The sequence below is a fragment of the Populus trichocarpa genome, chromosome 8 (genome assembly GCF_000002775.5).
Source record: "Populus trichocarpa isolate Nisqually-1 chromosome 8, P.trichocarpa_v4.1, whole genome shotgun sequence".
Lineage (NCBI taxonomy): Eukaryota > Viridiplantae > Streptophyta > Magnoliopsida > Malpighiales > Salicaceae > Populus > Populus trichocarpa.
In genome coordinates, this window is record NC_037292.2 from 7,368,226 (window position 1) to 7,386,755 (window position 18,530).

The following is an 18,530-nucleotide window of genomic DNA, read 5'->3' on the forward strand; positions in this document are numbered from 1 at the left end:
TCTTTTAAAATACCGAGTGCAATTTCCGGCAAGTAACGTGGGCTGAGTTGTATGCCTATTTCTGTATTCGAGAGGGTTTGATATAACTTTATAAGGATTCGTTTGTATACGAGTTTTGGATTCCACAAATGGAGTTAAGCCGACAATGGGATTGGTATACCTGATCCAACACAAGTACGCCCTTGAATCAAATAACTATGAATAACTGTGTACATGGCTACGACGTCAAAGTACACATATAATAAATCCTCCCGTTCTTGCTCAATTTATAATAATATTGGTGTTCATTTGGTAATACTTCCATGGATGTGGAAAATCCAAATCATTGTTTGCAGAAATTCTGGCACATATATTAGCCACAGAAGTCTCGATACATGTTAATCGATGTGGAAAATTAAGCTTTACATGGGTGTAACTAGCTCCAGCTTAATAGGACAATATTAGGGAATAGATCGTAATATTAATTATGCACATGATGCCTATAGATATATACCCAGAAAGAAATTAAAGCACACAACTGCTGCTCGGAGAAGACTGCTACCCATTTTTATATAGGAGATGTTTATGCAAGTTTAGTGACCATCAACATGCAGATAATTTAATTTACAATCGACCCCAATACTCGGAGGTTGGTGTATTTTATTTTATATTCAAAAGAAAAGAAAAACCATGGGCTATAAAAAAGATTTTTTCTGTGTAATATTTTAGTTTATATTCAAAAGGAAAAAGAAAAGAAAAAGCAAGGGTTACAGAGATGATTTTTCTAGAGGATATCTTTATCTGCAAGTCCTTTTCAATTATCAAATCATGTTAGAAATACAATATGTTTTTCAATTTTGGAATTATCTATAATTGCCAGCAGGATTAATGCTCTCCATATGGCAAATTACACTCCAGGACTGATCCCCAGCAAGCAAGCAGACAAGTTGGTTCCTCTTCCTCCATTCACAGGCCTCGGGAACATAGAACACATGCGAGCAGGAGAAAAGTCATGGGGCATTTTTACTCTAAATTTCCACTTTTTGCCGTGATTAACTTCCATCAAATGGAAATAGAGCAACCGGAATATTGTATTGCTTGAAGGTTTTCCAATTATTTGGGCTCCAGCTTCTCTAAGTAAAAGGAAAAAAAGAAGAAGAGAGAAAGATAAAGAACACAAATTGATCGATTGGGATTTATAACAGTTAATTAAAGTAGTATATACAATTCAAAAAGGAAAAAGGAAAAAAAAACCAAACAATTAGCAAAAGCACGAGCATGGACTATGTAGTTTATTTATTTATTTATTGAAGTGTGAGCTTTTCTTAATCTTCAAAGAAAGGAAAGCTTGGAAGCAAATTACCAACCCCAATTATAAAATAGTACTATCATTATTATTTGGTGTCGGACTTTAGGTTAATATCTCCTTCTCCCTTGCCGTGCCGTCACAGCTACTCATGTTTCCTTGATATCTCATAAACTAAACTATTAGAAATAATAATTAGTTGTGACTTTTATCGAATCAAAGCATCATCGTTGTAATCATGAACTTAAACCTACAAAATCTCTGTATTACCTTTCTCTCTGGTGATATAATGATAATGTCTTGATATATACATGTACAAGCTCGAACTCACAATATCATACACCATGATCTATAAAATCTGAGATTTTATGGCTTCATGAGTGAAGAGAAGAATAGGTGAAGAAGCAAAAATTATACTGAGTAATTACATCATACAAAGTAATTATGAAAGCTCTCCCTAACCATCATTTCTTTTTCTCATTCACCTGAGTAATCATCAAGACTAGTATCGATCGAGCAAGAAAAGAAATCATCAATGGTGCAACGGGTTGGGACCGGTAGGGACAAGGCGCTTTTCGACACCATAACGCGGATCAATCTCACTTCGAGCTGCTTTCTTATGCACCTCTTCATCAGGCAAAGGGTTTTCATGTTGTTGTTGACGATGTTTTTGGAATGGGGTGAAGTCAAATTTGCTAACAAGAACTTTTCTATTGTGGAAAGGGTGATGAGAGATTGATGAACTGCTTATGTTGTTGATTTGATCTTTGTTGTTGTTGATCTTGGACTTGAAATTACGCAACTCATGAAATGCTAGCAAGAGAAGGTAGAGGCAAAGAAGGGCACATGGAATGTGAGAAATTTTCAAGGCCATGGAGGAAGAGTAGGAGAAGAAGGGTTTGAAGAGGAAGCATGGAGCAAGAAAATGAGGAGCTAGCTAAAGCGAGGGAAGATTTAGTAGCAGGACGGCGTAATTCTTCAAGTTCGGCAGTTTGAGTCTAATGTAGCAGTGTGGGAGAGGATTAAAATGTTTGCGTGGGCTCATTTAATTTTTCACCATTCATGTGGGATTTGCGAGCACCTTTTTATGCTAGTTTAATGCTGAAAGAGAAAGGAGAGGGGGCAGAACCTTTTCCCAATGAGAGTTCCTTAGAAATCAAGCAACAAAACGGGAGTCATTATAATTACAATTGTCAAACCTCGAATTATATTACGTTTGATTACGTTTGTCTTTTAATTCCTTAAAAATAAATATTGCGCTGCCATGTATATATATATATTATGTATAAATCAACTCTTTACTTTTTCTCACCTTCCACTCTCTCTCTGGAAGCGTGCTTGTGTGGAAGAGAAGATCCATACGAGCTTTGAGTGAATTGCAACTAAATAAAAGGGTGGGGAATATGCAATCCACATTTTCCATGACCAAAGCAATGTGGCAACTGTTTGCTACAAGTAAGGGACAAAGCAACACGTATCGGAACTGTATCCAACAGTGTTTTGTTCAAATTCATGAATTTACGACCTCTCTCTCTCTCTCAAAAAACAAAAAACAAAAAACAAAAATTCTTCTTACAGTATATATATATAAGAGTTTGGAAATCAATTCTATACTCTACAAAACAAAATAATATGCCAGGGACCTTTGTGTTTCTAGCTGATGTTGCATCATTCATCTTTGTGGCTGCGAAGAAATTAATCAAGATATAACTAGTAGTGTGTTTTTGTTAATTAGTGCAAGCTCAAGACAATACTCTCTTCTTTAAAGTTAATCAGAGCATATATATATATATATATATACAGCTGAATAGTTTGAGTGCCAATTAAAACTAAATGGTTTTTTAGATGATTTAATTAAAACTTACCTCCCACGTCTAATTAAATGTATTTAGATGATGCTAATCTCAAGATTTTAATTTAGAAAATTTAGGAAGAAAAGCACGCTACTTAATTACTAGCTACAAGGCTGATTTCTTGAGAATTTACAACAAGAATAATTTCTTGAGAGTTTAAAGCATGGATAGCTAGGTTAAAATATTCCATTCCAAATCATTTCAGCTTGGAAAAATTGTCAAATATCATTTTAGTATTAAGAAAAATCACCGGCAATGAGAGAGGAAGGTGATTTTTGTTTGGGAAACCACACAATATATAGAACCTGATTCAAGCAATGTCTGACATATGAACTTGTATATGTGGTAACTTTAATGCTTTTCAATGTTGATCATATTTAGTTATGATAAAAGAACGTTGACATTTATTTTATTTTATTTTATACTGAAATTAATTAAGGTGAAGATTTCTATTTCTAATATTTCTATTTTTTTTTCTCTTTAAAGAATAATTAACTACCTAAGTGAATCCAAACACAATTTTTAAAAAATTTCACTAACTAATTTCTATATCTTTCTTCATAAATTCTTTGAAATCACATCCAAAGACGTATCATAGAAAATTACTACAGAACTATTTGAAGTGAAATCGATGTTAATTTCATGATGTTTATTATAATGTATAGCGTAAATTCACCAAATTGCTCAGTGGACACTGCTTCCTTACATAATTTAAATTCGGATCCACTATAATAATTATATGTGAAATCCTCTTTTCCATAAATAAATACCATAAAAAAATAAAAAAATTAAGTAGCTAATAATCTTTTTCACTAAAAACTTCAAAACATATATTTACACACACAGGGCACGGTTTGAGTGAGATCCAATATTAGGTGGGTTGACATAATACGTGGAAGGTTGTCCATCAATTTGTCAACCCAATTACATTTTCTTTTCTAAGTTTTCACCTTGTAAAATTTATAGAGGAGCTATCTAATCTAAATTGAATATCAACCTCCTTACCTCATCAAAAAAAAAACAAAAAACCTTGCAATTCCCAAACAAAAAAACAAGAAGAGCTCGACTATGGCCCAACCTATTTTCCAAAGTTAATGGGCTTGTATGTGTTGACCTGGTCAGTAAAAAAACTAGAAATAGGATTCATAACTTGTATGAACCCAACAGAATGTAGAATAAACTAATTATATGACTCGTGCTTTGCCAAAGGTCGAATAATTTTTTTTACAAAAAATAAATATGCAAGTTTTTCAAATTTATTTTTTAAAAAAAATATAATTATAAATCAAAAAACCTATGAGAACTATTTGTGTCAATAAATGTAAAAAACAAAGTGTTAATGCGTCTATTCAATTCGTCTAGCTACAGGTTGAATAATTTTTTTCCAACACAAAAGAATTAATGTGTATGTGTTATTAATATATTTTTTTACTTCAAGTAAAAAATATAATCATGAATCACAAAGTCGACGTTTACATATAATAAAATATAATAAAGATCATATGCATTAATAAAAATATATAAGGTCTCAAACTAATTTTTAACAAAGCCGAAAAATATAATAATGTTGCAATTGCTACAGTAAAACATCATTTTCTTAGTTTGTGTAAAATAATTTTTCAAAAACAAAAAGTGTAAAGAATAAAAAAAAATTCCAGAAAAAAAAAAAGAAAAACTAAAAAGGCATTAAAATCATGAATTTGACATACAGGTTATGATTTAAAAAAAAATATTAGGTATGCAGACTACTTTAATGTGTTTTTTTACATGAAAAATTAAGTGTCATTTAAAAAACTTATGCAATTATCTAACTAAATAAACCAATAGCCATTTATGTAAATAAAAAAAAGTCATTAACAACAACCGAGAAAGAAACTGTAAAGATGAAATATTTACTCGACTATATTTACTAAAACAAATTTAAATAAATAAAAGATAAATTCACCATAAAAACTAATGGCTTAAACAATAAATACATACGAAAATGGATAAATCTACACCATAAAAAAATATCATGAAAGGCAAAACACATCAGAATAGAAATATAAAGAATGGATACATGCTGGTATGATGGAAACATATAAAAAAAAGATTAAAAAAAAACTTGACTGAACCCGGCAGCCAACCAAGGTGAACAAATCAAATACATAACTTAGGATATAAAATTGGAACGATCCCATAAATAGCAAAGTAGAAAAAATATCGGCAAAAAAATATTTGAAATAAGTGCTTTAAAAAAATATCAAAGTCAACCTTAGTTAATCTTTCAAATCTATGACCAGGATCATGAGATCATGATGACCCTATTAAAGGCAAACATTAAAAATAAAGAAATAAGATTCTTAACTAAACAAATATTGAGAGATGAAATTAAAAAAAAAATTAATAAAAAAAAACAATGCAAAACAAAACAAATAGCAATTAAATAAATTAGGACTAAATTCAACATAAAAACCAACTAAAATTAAATGTTAAAGAAAATTTTAAATGAAATTAAATATTTAAGGACGGAATTGAAAAAAAATTAATTAAAAAATGATTTAAAAAATAACAATTAAAATAATTGGCATCAAACTTGACATAAAAATTCAATAAAAATAAATGTTCAAATATGAAATTAAAGAAAAACAAATAAATCATGAAAATGATTGAAAAAAATAGCAATTAGAAGAATGATGATCAAATTTGATAAAAAAACTAACAAAATCAAATAATATAGGACGAAATCGAAAATAAAATCCAATCAGAAACAATCAATGTAAATAAAATAATTGCAATTAAAAAAAGAAAGACCGAATAAAAAAAAATTAAAGGACTGGTATAATATTTTGCGTGGTCAACACGTAATCCAAAGAAAAAGATAAGGAAAAGAAAGCAAAAGAAAGAAAAGCCAATTAGCGTCGAACCAAAGCTCACTATTATATACACGTCACCCAAGAAGGATGTGGACGCTAAAACACATCAAATGATGTGGTGGAAGATTGAATGTAACCACCGTTGTCAGTCGCACGCGTCACTTGAAAGTAGCGGAGCGGCTAACGCGCTAACGTGTGCTCCATATTTTTTATGTGTACAAAACCAAAAATACCCCTACAACTAAACAACAATAACAAAAAAAAACTTATGAAATTACAACCACGCCTTAAAGTCAAAGCTAAAAAAATGAACAACAAGGGTAATAGAAGAATTCAATTGTTCATAAAATTATAAAAAGACAAAAATGCTCATAGAATTAAATAATAATAACAAAAAATTCATAAGAAAATGATAATCAAGTCCCTGAAACCAAGGCTAACAAATTTGTATAGTAAAATTACCTGTATAATTCAACTGTTTATGATAAAAATAAAATTAGCTTACGTCCTTAGACCTAAAATTATGATTGTTTATTCTCTAAAATAAATATAATAATTGCACCATTATTAAATAATTAAAAGATAGTATTATCCCAAACAAATAAAAAATGATAAATTAATTGTGTTCAAATATCATTCTAAACCTCAAGTAAAGTTTTAAAAATTGAAGGATGAAGGGTAGAGGGGTAATTCAACTGTAGCTCTAGATATTTCATTATGGATGACTTAATAGGTAATAGACGACCGCGTTTTCACGTGAATGATCGGGTACTTTACCAAAATCAAATTCCTAATAAGAAAGCTCGACAAATCGATCTTGATTTCTATAGCCGGAATTAAAAAAAAAAATGGTACGCTAATCTCTCTCTCTCTAATCATGAAAAATTAGGGTTTCTTTGTTAATGATTTGATCTTCCATGTTAGGGTTTCGATTCCTATTCAATTGTCGTAAATGAACAAACTTTCACGATCTTTAATTGAAATTCTCAATGAGCTTGATTTCTTTTTTAACGATTCTAACATGTTTCATGACGATGTATTTTCAGTCTTCTCTTGCAGCAGCTAGAGCCGATAATTTTTACTACCCGCCGGAATGGTCCCCGAAAAAGGTAACGAAATCGGGCACTATCTTATTGTGATGTAGATGATTTCAGAGAAAAAAGGGATGCTGACTCTTTTTTTTTGTTTACTTTCAGGGTGGTTTGAACAAATTCCATGGGCAACATGCATTGAGGGAGAGAGCAAGAAAATTAGACCAGGGTATTTTGATAATAAGGTATGAATTATGGCCGTGTCTCAAGATTTCGTATCTATTGCATAGAGGGAAGTTTCTGACGGATGGGTTAGCACTGGCATTTGTTACTTTGGTTGTGTTGTAGAATTTAGCTCTTTAGATCAAAGGATAATTTATTTTTTCTTGAAAAACCACCTGCTAAAGTGAGTATGAAATATGTGAAAAGAATTCCATCCGTAAAAGAAGTAATTTGACTGGAAATTGGAGAATGTGCTTGCTAAATGTTGTAGTTGTTTTGTCTGTTCTAGCAACAAATCTATGGGGTTAACTGAATAATTGAGGAAAGCTTGGATTTAGAGCATTTCAGGTTAATGGATAATCTTCATTGGAAGATTCCTTAATTTCTTCGTGATGTTATCACAATAAGAAAATTTTTAGTTTAAATTTTTTTAACTTGATGAAAGTTTGACAATGTTTCACATGAAATACTTATTTGATAACTGTGAAAAGTAATAAATGGTAGTGTTTGTTTTGCGTTCATGATGAGACAATGAAAATGAGGGCAAAAGGAAAACATATCATTCTTAGCCATTAAAAACCAGAAACTACACTGAGGTTCCCTTTCGACAGTTTTTAATCGCTGATCACCAATTGATCGTTTTGTAGATGATAAGCCTAGAAGGGGTACTTCAATTGTTTCTTAACCAGCTGCCCAATTTCCACTTCCTATAATTGTATGATGTAATTTTCATGCTTTTCAGGTTCGAAATGCCCTTCAATATATGGTGTGGTGGTTGCAATTCTATGATTGCAAAGGGTGTTCGTTTCAATGCAGAGAAAAAGCAAGTGGGAAATTATTATTCTACAAAGGTAACTCTGACAACTGGTTCCAAATGCTTCTGAAATTTTTGTATAGAAAACTAGAATACAACAAAGGAGCGCATTCTGTTATCTGCATGATTGAAACATATCCACACTTGCACGCATATGCGTTCACATGTTTTTACATCCAAGTGTACGCATATGCGTTCATATGCGCTCGCGCGCGCACGCGCACATACAGTGTCTGCTGGTATGGTATTCGTGCTGGTAATTGATTTTAGTCTATGAAAGAAATGCCATCTCCTAGCATCAAACAATTGTATTCCATGGCAGTTCGTTTTAAAATGGTGCATTTCTTGTGTGTGAACCCGTGCACATGTGCTTGTGCTGCATACAGATAGCATACTGAGTCCTACTGGCATGATGTCTTGTTTATAGATGTTTTTAGTCCACATAAGAGTTCATCTGTCAATTACTTTTGTGAGCTGCTAGTCAACTGGAGATTTTGTGTGCGATTATTCATAGCATTTCTGTGTATTATTGCTTTATTTTTGCTGATGCAAATTTCTTTTGTTGACTGACCTTGTTCTTGCGTTCTTCAGATATGGAGCTTTACCATGAAATCTGCATGCTGCAAACATGAAATTGTTATCCATACAGATCCAAAAAATTGCGAGTATGTGATTATTAGTGGGGCTCAACGAAAAAATGAGGAGTTTGATGTTGAGGATGCAGAAACATTTGCACTCCCTGCAGATGAAGGTTGGCATTAACTCTGATGAATTTACAACACTACACTTGTATGTCCTGCAGATTACTACTCTGTGTCACTTTCTCTTGGTTAAGTGGAGGCAAAGACAGTCATTTCTTCTTGGTCATGCAAACACATAATTTTCTGTTTTCTTGATCCAACATTTTGACCTGATTTTTTGTTTTCCAGAGAAAGGCAAGCTTTCAGATCCATTTTACCGTCTTGAGCATCAGGAAGAGGATTTGCAGAAGAAGAAAGAAGCTGAGCCTGTTCTAGTCCGCCTTCAGCGAGTATCTGATGCCAGGCATTCGGATGACTATGCCCTCAACAAGGCTCTTCGTGCCCGAATGAGAAGTCATAAGAAAAGAGTTGCTGAAGAAGAGTCCACTTCCAGGAAAATGGGTCTTGGCATACGCTTGCTTCCAGCAACTGAAGAAGATGCTGTCTCTGCAGCTCATGTAAAGTTCTCTTCCAAGTTTGACAAAAATAGGAAGGATAAGCGAGCATTGATCAGTGCTGCTTCAATATTTCCTGGGTCATCTGGTTCTTCAATGTCCAATAAGAAACGTTTGGAGCTAGAATCCAAGAGAAGGAAAATTAGTGCTGCTGCGGCCACTAATTTGCTGACGGGGGGTTTCAAGCCATCATCATGGTCACAGGGTACGGTTTCTTGCAGCAAGCGCAAGCAGAATTCCATGAATGCCAGACGTGTTTAGGTATGGTTCCCGGATGTTATGAAAGAGCCAGTGTTCTTTATCCTAAGGCCTTGGATCATGTTGTGTGTAATTTTTCTAATATGTTCTTTCCATCCTTTGCCTAGGCTCTGGATCTCTGTACATACAAATTTACTGCTTGGTTTGGTTTTTCCCCCCTCACCTGCCCCCCGAGTCTAGGGGATCCACACGAAGTTATTATATTGGATGTGCAACCAGTGTTGTATGCTATTGTTTCAATAAAGAAATGAAATGGCTATTACCAAAGATTTCTGTTTGTTCCCTCTTCCCTCTCTCGCACCTCCTTTTCGATCAAGTAGCTCGGAGTTTACTTTTGTTGCTTCTCTATCTTGTCATCCTTTATGAAATGATTCTTTGCGTTTTGAGGCCATCGTCCTGTTCATTTCAGAAAGGGTAGGGCAATCAATGTCCTTGAAGAATCTTGCTGTATTTGGTTCTTCTATTGGGCCATCTCCTCCCCTCAAAATGTTTTGAAGCCTTCGTTGTCGCCTGTTTTTGTTCAGCATCTATGTCAAACAAAAAGCAGCTCTGGAGAATTTAGGTAGGTCATGTCAAAAGAGAGGGATCACAGTGGAAATATGCGGGTACTTTTCCCTGATTTGAGGGAAATTCCAAACCTAAAAGAATTTAGGAAACGAAAAATCCAGGCGATCAAGATGCACGGGGCCATTTATACCGTTCTTATTCCTACATGCCGGGCCCATACTTCTGTAGAATTTCTTCCATTTCCCCTCTAATTAAAGAATTGAACAAAGCATAAGAGGGATGATGATTTCCTTCTATCATCTGAATACATACTACTCTCCCAGTGCAATAGCCTATGTATTAACTAATGAAGATTTCGGGTCAAGCAGCAATGCTGTGTCTTCTTATTCGCTTCAAGATCTGGTAATTGATACAGCTTACCAGATACCATAAAGATAGATGTGCATAGGCCACCGGATCAGTGTACAGCAGACACTGCATAGACTTATAAACTCCGAGCCATCAACTTTACACAGCACGGCTGCAAAATCGAAAATGGCAGAGATCATCTTTTTAAATCTCTCCATTCGTAATCTAGTCTACATACATTTTTTTGGCTTATTCACCGTCCGACCAAAAAGAAAAAGAAAAGAACTTGCACAATCACAACTCTGTCATTGAACAGCAATACGGTTGTAGCACAGCACTGACATTAAGACCATAGGTTACATCGACTGTAAGCAATGCACCTAACACTGCCATAAGATCACGCAACCGAGCCAAAACAAGCAAACAACCAACCCTTATTAAAAAAAACTCCGAACAGTGATATGCCAGGTACTGTCATTGATTATTGTTGACTTTTACTAGCTTATCATTCACATCCAATTTAATATAACAGTATCAGGAGGTTTCTTTCTTTTTGTTTATCTCAGAAACACAACTCAATTTAATATTGCAGGGGCTTAATTACAATCAAAAGATCAAGGTGAACCCGTTACTAACCAAAGCGAAAAGTATACATTGAAGTTTCACCACGTTCGTACCCTAAATATATACATCGCTTAAGTTAAGTGGATTTGGGTTGATTAGGTTTGTGTTGACTACTAAAGGAATACATTTCACTGCCAAAATGATGGTTCTATCTATGATGACTACTTGAGTTACTCAAGCATTGTTGCTTGTCTTGGACAGTCTTCCTCAATTGTACTTACTGCTTTAAATATGATAGTAGCTTCGTTTATCATTCATCAGCTGCCTTTATCTTCTGGATTGAGCATATATTGAAGCACGAATTATGATGGTTATTATTAGTCCGAACATCTACATATAGATATAGTATCATTTTATAGGAGGATGTGGAGGTCTGCTATACTTTCATGCAGTAATTGCATTATATATATATAGATAGATCTATAAACTCATTATTTGTTGCACCCAGTCTATATCATGGCATTCCGGCCAAGCTCATCTAGCGTGAACATTGATGATCTACAATTGTTCTTTTGCTGAAGATCGCGCGCTCCGATCGATTACTTAGACCTTTCATTAAGTAGTTGCTATATGCAAGAATATTCCGATAGAAAGGTAATGTGATTTTTACTTACAGTAATCGACACCAGAGTAAATAGCCGTATAGATCTTTTCTCTTTAGCAATGGACATTCTAAGATTGGTGTCTTTTAACATTCAACCCCAAGGAAACTGATTTTGATATGGCATTCATAATTTATTTCTTCGTAGTTTATACATTTTACCTCTTTCTGTCACAGTGGTAATGGAATTGAAACTGGTGACCGGAGGCTAACTTGCTGAGAGAAATGAGATTTGGAAAGAAAGAAATGAAAAAAATGGATAGATATATCTCTATCTGAAACCATTGGCTTTAGCCGATATTGCTTCCTGGAAATTTGTTGTGACCAAATTGTAGAATTCTGAAATCAACTCCAGTACTTGAGGCTTTTTTTACCTGCGAGCTGCTCTCCAAAAAGCTTTTTTTGATACCACCATATGTTCCCTCTTCATTTCCATAAAAGAATAAACGCTGTCTTGTTCATTAACTAGCTTGTATATAAAAAATATATCAATAAATAGGCAATGTTTCTAATTTAGTGGGAAATCTTGGCATTGTCAAATTCTGCAGTTAATTAATTTAGCTGATAGGTTTTTTCTTTTTTTTTTGGAGGATAAAGTTTTGTCATCTGTTCCAAATTGGACAATACTTTTGTACGCTATTTTTAGCCCAGCTATGCAAGTTTAAATATGTGGGAATTCTTGTTGGAAGATTGTTTCACCATAGATGAGAGATGTTTATATAGAATGAAAATTAAATGCTGAAATATATATATATATCCATGCTTATTCAAAATCTCCCTGGTTTTTTTGTCTCATTGCAGCTGCGATTTGCCTTCAACTACATAACTTCAAGGTGATCATTTAAACTTTTGTGGAAGAGAAAAGCAGTCTATGGATTGCTAACTCTCAGTAAATATTGTTGTCTCTCCACGAACAAATGTAATATGCTGATACAGATCCCCCAAAAGCATCATGTATTCTAAGGGCTGAACTTCCATCTTGTAGCCTCGTTTATTTTTTCTCATTCGAGCTATTAATTGTTCAGCTATGCTCAACTCATCTACTACTGTTTAATAGCTGTTTTAGATCGAGAACCATCACATTGCAGGAAGATTAACAAGATATAGTCAATACAATAAATAGACTCCAAATACACACACACATTGCAAACGAATTAGAATGCGAAGACTGACACATACCAATCCAATAGGTAGAAATGCTTACAATCTCTGAAAGAAATTATATATCTTTTCTTTCTCCTTCCACCATTAAGAAAAATACTCCCTGGACATGAGTTCAACAAACACAAGATTTTAGGCACTTAATTCAATATAAGCAGTCAAAGTTGTCTTCGGCAAAAAAGGAATTTGAGGACTGGTTTGCATTGCCATTTGTGGTGGTGGTCATGAGAATTGAAATGGAGTTTTGATCATTGGGATTTGGCATGTTCACGAAAATTGAATTAGGGCTTTCTTCATGGGCGTTTAATGGTGGTAGCTTCATGTTCGTCAGTGCATTATATTTATACTGGATTCTATCATTTGTCATGTTAGAATTGAAAGGAAACCCTGGAAACTCATCCTTGCAGTTTGTCCCACCTGGAAGCGCAACGCTCTCGGAGAAATCGAAAATCGAAGACGATCTTGGTGAATTTGTGATCCAAAAGAAATTCCCAGTGATGCTGACATAATCCATTTGATGTGGTAGCAAGTCATGATTGCTGGATTCTTTTACATCACCAACCTTCAATGGAGAACTCATTTCTTGGTTTACAGGAGCCAAATTTTCACCATATTCAAGGGGGCCAGAAGACTCAAACTTTTCCAATTTGTTAGGGTTTGCCTGAGAAGACCGATCACTTGACGTGTCTATGCCTTGGTTCTTCATTCTCTCTCTTGTCCTCTCCCTCGCCCTTGCTCTCGCCTTCTCCCTAGAATCTCTGTCAACAAGATTAAAGACTGGTTTGTGCACTTTCTTGCTCCTTTTCTCTTTAGGATTGCTCACTAATGAGTCATTCTTTGCCTTCGTCCCTCTCTTGTCCCCGTTAGTCTCAGGTGTCAGCTTGATGCCTGAAACAACCTCACTCTCTGGAGTGGAACAAACACTCTTGCCGTCAGCACAAATGCTACATCTTCTTCTCCCTCCTGGAACACTATCTGTGAGCTCCTTGATCCCGGCCTTCGATTTTGTAAAGAGCCACTCGATAGTTTTGCTTGCTTTATCGAAGCCGAGCATGTCTTGGAGATCAAAGAACTTTCTGGAAATTTGAAGGGATAACCTCATCCTTCGATCTCTAGGCCCTTGAGCAGTATGGATCTTGCTGTGCCTGTCCTTCCCGGTTCGCCTTTGACGAATTGGCTGCTTTGAAGTATCAACATTACTTCTCTTCTTTTTATTGTTGATTTTTGTTTCCTCGTTTGATGCTGTAGGGATAGTCTGCGGATCATGAGCCTCAACTGCTAACGCAGTATTAGATCCCAAAACTTCCTCCTCCTCCTGATGCTCCTGCTGCTGTTGTGATAAGAGTTCACCTACCAGCAAATCATCAACATCAAGAAAGGGATCGGGGAAGTGCTGCAAGAATGTTTGAGAACAAGATTCTATCGAGCTAGGGTTTTCTGTGCCTGCAATCATGGTATGGTTAGCGTATTGATCAAAAGGATTGAAACTGCTACTTGAAGAAAACATAGTTGAAACACCGTTGCTTTTCAGGAGCTATTTTTGGAGTTTCTATTGGTGCAAGATCGAAGAAAAATCAGCCCTAGGAGCCTCTATTTATTAGTGATAAAAGCCTTATCTTCATCTCTTTCAGGCATAATGAACTGCAGTATTAGTAGTGCAATTTGTGAATTGTGATTGTTGCTGCAGGTACACGAACGTGTTGCACGAAAGAGGAGCTCGCTTTGAGAGTGATAAAGAGTACAAAATTGAAGAGTTAGCCCACATTCATTGGCAACAATTCACGTGGGTACAGGTGAAAGTTTTCTCTGCCTATTCTTGCTCAGAGAAAGTGGAAGAGGGTCTTTTGAGGAGCTTATGAGATTTAGATCAGAGTAGACATGGCCACCTCTAGGAAACCTAGCTAGAGAAAGAGGGGAAAGAAGGACAAGTAATTATCTCAGTGGAGCAGTAGAGTGAGGGCCATGTAAAATTGAGCCAACTTGCTTTTACAGCCATGGGTAGGAAAATTTCCCTTGACTGGGCGACCAAGGCACGATTGTTTGTAGTTTTTTGAATTTGTATTTATTTATTATTAAAAAAATTAATTAACGTATTCAAAGGAAAATTTAAATTGGTTTTTAGAAAAATATTTTTTTTATTTTGAACAGAAAATATTTTTTTAAAATTATAAAAGATTTTAAAATATCATGTTATTTGTTAATTATATCAAATTTGATCCTCAAACTTTTTATTGCTATATATTTTATTTTGAATCTTTTTTTTTTAATTTCATCCATTTGAATTTGATTTAATTTAATTTTTAAATCAATTTTGGTCCTTATTTTATTTGTTTTTCTCTTATCAATTTCGGTCCTTATTAATTGAAATTTTTTATCTATCAGATTTGATCCTTATTCTTTTGATTGTTATTTGTTTTATTTGAAATAATTTATGAAATTATTATTATTATTATTATTTTAATTTTATCACCTTTAAACTTTTTTTTCTATTAGATTTATCTTCATTATTTTGATTGTTATTTATTTTATTTGAGATAATTTATAAAATTAGATTTTTTTTTTCAATTTCATTCTCATTTAACTTTTTAATTTGTAAGATTTGTTCCTCGTTATTTTAATAAAAAAATTTAAAAATATTAATAAGATATTTTCTACCTCATTTTCCATGACAAAGCTAAACACTGAAAAATATTTTCCAGTTTATTTTTCATAATACTACCAAACATCAGAAAATAATTTATTTTTCCGCAAACTAACGGGCTAAATATTACTTTCATTTCTCTTATTGCCTCGCATTATTGAATATGTTTTTATTTTTAACTAAAACAATATATGGATTTTTTGTGAGTATATCATGAGTTTATTTGCAGCATGCTAATCCACAATTATCTTGACCTTTGAAAATATTTAGTTAATGTTTCTTAATGAGGTAATGATTGTTTTTTAAAGTTTTTTATTTAAAAATAAATTAAATAATTATTTTTTATTTTTAAAATTTATTTTTAATATCAGCACAATAAAATAAAATAAAAATTTAAAACAAAAAAATAATTTTTTTTTAAAGTATAACTGTACACAAAAACAATCAACCCCTGAACATAAGATTGAAAGCCTATTCAATATTGTTTTTTTTTGGTAAATTGTTTTTTAACCTGTTAGAAGTCCAAATTTTATGACATTTATTTTTTCTCATTAAATTAAATTTTTGCACAAAATTATAGTGATAGATTCATATAAACTTTAAATATATTTATTTGATGAAACATGTTGAGGATTTGATATTAAAAATTAATTATGACTCATTTATTAGTTTAAATTTTTTAATTGAGATAGCTTTTAAAAAACATTCATGGTGTGCCTTTTACATGTTTCAACTTTTAATTCAACGATAATTGGTTAAACATTTTTCTTTAGTTGACAAAAATGGGATTTCATTAAGGTGAAAAGAAAAATATTTCTAACATCACGAATTGAAGTCAATCTAGAATAATATTCTCTATGAATAGAAAACAAAAATAGCACAATTTTCATATATTGTTGTATTAAAAATACTGATGAGAATTTTACAAATAAATTGAAAATTAACAATGGTAGATCATATTTAAAAAAAAAAAAAAAACTATACTACAAAGGGAATAGAGACATGATGAACTGTCTTGATGCAATTGGACATTACAAGGATTAAATTAGCGCAAAAATGTTAGTGAGATGACTCTATGATGATAGAGCGGTCCGTTGAGCTGACTGCTGAGCGAGTTTGATGTATGCTGTCAACCCACAACAACAATTGAAGCCCAAACCTCGTATCCTCGATCCTGATTTTAGGGTCTGGGCTCCCCTCGCCGCAAAACCATCACTCTGTTGTTGTTGATCTCTTGAAATCATCAACAGAGTTTGATTTCTTTGAAATCGATGGCTTTGATAATGATTGATTCCTTCTCTGCTCCGATCTATCAGAGTTGACCATGTGATCTCCCATAAAATTACATGGTTAGTTCTGGATAGAGGCTCCGGTAATTTTCCTCAAGTAAGATGAGAATTCAGGATGCGGTTTTTGGGCCTTTCCAGCCAGCACACCGTCTTTCCCATCTTCCAATATCCTCAGAATAATATTTAGTGACCAAGAAGGAGACTCGGCATTCTTCCTCTCGTCAAGCCCCTCGCACCTGGTTTTCAAAAGTGTTGAATACATACACCGCTTCTATCCATTCTTCTTCCTTGTCATAGCAGCATCTGTTGGGTTGTTGCCATTGCATGTACAGCAAATGGTTGGCACCAACCATTGACTATTGGCAGCCACTTCTTCAATGGTTAGGCAACCTACCATGCCTAACCTTGCAGCCATGTTTGACAGCAGAACAAGTGGAGCAGCACCATGGATGCCTATAAAAGAGGCATGATCTTAGAGAGCAAAGAGAGAGTAAACGTGAGTGTGTGCAAGAGAGTGGAGAGAAAGAGAGCTGCAATGGCAGCAAAGCTGCTGCCATTGCAGCAGCTGCAAGTGCAGCAGTTAAGAGCTGGGAGTTGAGAGAGTGAAGTGATCCTCCTCCTCCATATATGTTGTAATCCTTTCTCTATATATCTCAATAAAATAGACTCTCCCGTGGATGTAGGCGGTTTTGCCGAACCACGTTAAATATTGTGTCCCAGTGTGCCTATCCGTTGAGCAACTATCAGTACACCCCCGGTCCGCGCATGGGGGAGCCGGAAACCCCAACAATTAGTATCAGAGCACATGGTTTAGAGGGGTGTTTGATTTTTGCTCAAAAATGAAAGTTCTCAAAATGGTGTTTTGACTATACCACTGTGTAGACGAGGCCGAGACGAAGCCACTGGTGAAAACGGCGTCAAAATCGGACGTCGGACATGGCCGCACTCTCCATCACTCTCCGGCAAGGCGTCTGCCCACGCGCGCAGACGCGCCCCACGCGTCTTCTTCGTCCGGATGGGCTGACCCGACCCGAATACCAGTTGACCCGACCCACATGGCTGACCCGGATATGAATGACGTCAACATGACATAATTGTGATGTCAGCATGCACAGTAGGCATGCCAGGGATGACATCAGCCTGATGTAAGTGTGATGTCAGCATGCACAGTAGGCATGCCATGTCAGCAGCCACATCATCGACACGTCAGCAAACTGGGACCCACCTGCCACGTCACCAGCTGCGAGCCGAGCCACGCCGAGCTGAATTGGAGCCGAGTCGAGCCGCGAGCCGAGGTACAGGATCCAGTGTAGCTGATCCTACGTGCAACCGGATCTGAGATTGAATCTGAGCCGTTGATCAGGCCAGAATTGTTTTGATCAAATCTTAGCCGTCTGAAATGCGATTTGGACGATTTCAGACTTGTTTCCAGCTAATTTGATCGTTCCGGATGCAATGGTACGGTCCGATCGTTGAGATTTGAGACCGAAAGTGGTGGTGGTGAATTAACAAAAGAGATTGCCCGATTAGGAGGCATCTAAAGGTCATCGTGGTGGTCGATGATGATGAAGAAGAATAAGGTGCACATGTTTACCCAATTATATGTGCTAAACTGCTAAGTGGGGAGAATTTTAATTGCTTTGAAGGAAGGCAAAATTGGGACACTCTGGACACCCGATCATGTGGACAATTAGAGGTGTAGAGTGAAAATTGATGAAGACCAATCTTGACGAATCTAAGCACTGGTAGTCTCGCCAGATGTTGAGAAATCATGTATTAAACCAGTATATTCCAGATCACTTGTAAAGGAAAGCCGCAACAAAGCTAGCAAATGGTTGTATATACG

General features: G+C 34.9%; 3 protein-coding genes across 3 annotated transcripts; 1 reads left to right on the plus strand and 2 right to left on the minus strand.

Annotated features, from left to right (window-relative positions):
- Positions 1-1,681: 1,681 nt before the first annotated feature.
- On the minus strand, positions 1,682-4,969 carry LOC127905639 (CLAVATA3/ESR (CLE)-related protein 12-like). The gene is made up of 4 exons (XM_052455103.1): positions 4,960-4,969; positions 3,065-3,145; positions 2,598-2,734; positions 1,682-2,222 (listed from the first exon to the last, which is right to left on the minus strand). Exons 1-4 carry the CDS (start codon positions 4,967-4,969, stop codon positions 1,818-1,820), a joined length of 633 nt encoding a protein of 210 aa, XP_052311063.1. The 3' UTR covers positions 1,682-1,817.
- Positions 4,970-6,733: 1,764 nt separating this feature from the next.
- Positions 6,734-9,780, plus strand: LOC7487586 (uncharacterized). Its single transcript, XM_052455306.1, has 6 exons — positions 6,734-6,844; positions 7,040-7,102; positions 7,190-7,269; positions 7,989-8,097; positions 8,652-8,811; positions 8,990-9,780. Exons 1-6 carry the CDS (start codon positions 6,842-6,844, stop codon positions 9,514-9,516), a joined length of 942 nt encoding a protein of 313 aa, XP_052311266.1. The 5' UTR covers positions 6,734-6,841; the 3' UTR covers positions 9,517-9,780.
- A 2,871-nt stretch (positions 9,781-12,651) lies between these two features.
- On the minus strand, positions 12,652-14,719 carry LOC7483925 (transcription factor TCP12). Its single transcript, XM_002312342.4, has one exon. The coding sequence runs from the start codon at positions 14,259-14,261 to the stop codon at positions 12,900-12,902; it is 1,362 nt and encodes a 453-aa protein (XP_002312378.2). The 5' UTR covers positions 14,262-14,719; the 3' UTR covers positions 12,652-12,899.
- Positions 14,720-18,530: the final 3,811 nt, after the last annotated feature.

What these genes read in the sequence shown, in the direction of transcription:
- LOC127905639 (XM_052455103.1), bottom strand. An exon ending in ATATATATATATATATATAT is followed by an intron (nt 2,735 to 3,064) that starts GCTCTGATTAAC and finishes CCTTACTTGTAG; the next exon opens with CAAACAGTTGCCACATTGCT. An exon ending in TTCCAGAGAGAGAGTGGAAG is followed by an intron (nt 2,223 to 2,597) that starts GTGAGAAAAAGT and finishes CCCTCGCTTTAG; the next exon opens with CTAGCTCCTCATTTTCTTGC.
- LOC7487586 (XM_052455306.1), top strand. An exon ending in CGGAATGGTCCCCGAAAAAG is followed by an intron (nt 7,103 to 7,189) that starts GTAACGAAATCG and finishes GTTTACTTTCAG; the next exon opens with GGTGGTTTGAACAAATTCCA. An exon ending in CAGGGTATTTTGATAATAAG is followed by an intron (nt 7,270 to 7,988) that starts GTATGAATTATG and finishes CATGCTTTTCAG; the next exon opens with GTTCGAAATGCCCTTCAATA.
- LOC7483925 (XM_002312342.4), bottom strand. Translation starts at nt 14,261, where the DNA reads ATGTTTTCTTCAAGTAGCAGTTTCAATCCTTTTGATCAATACGCTAAC.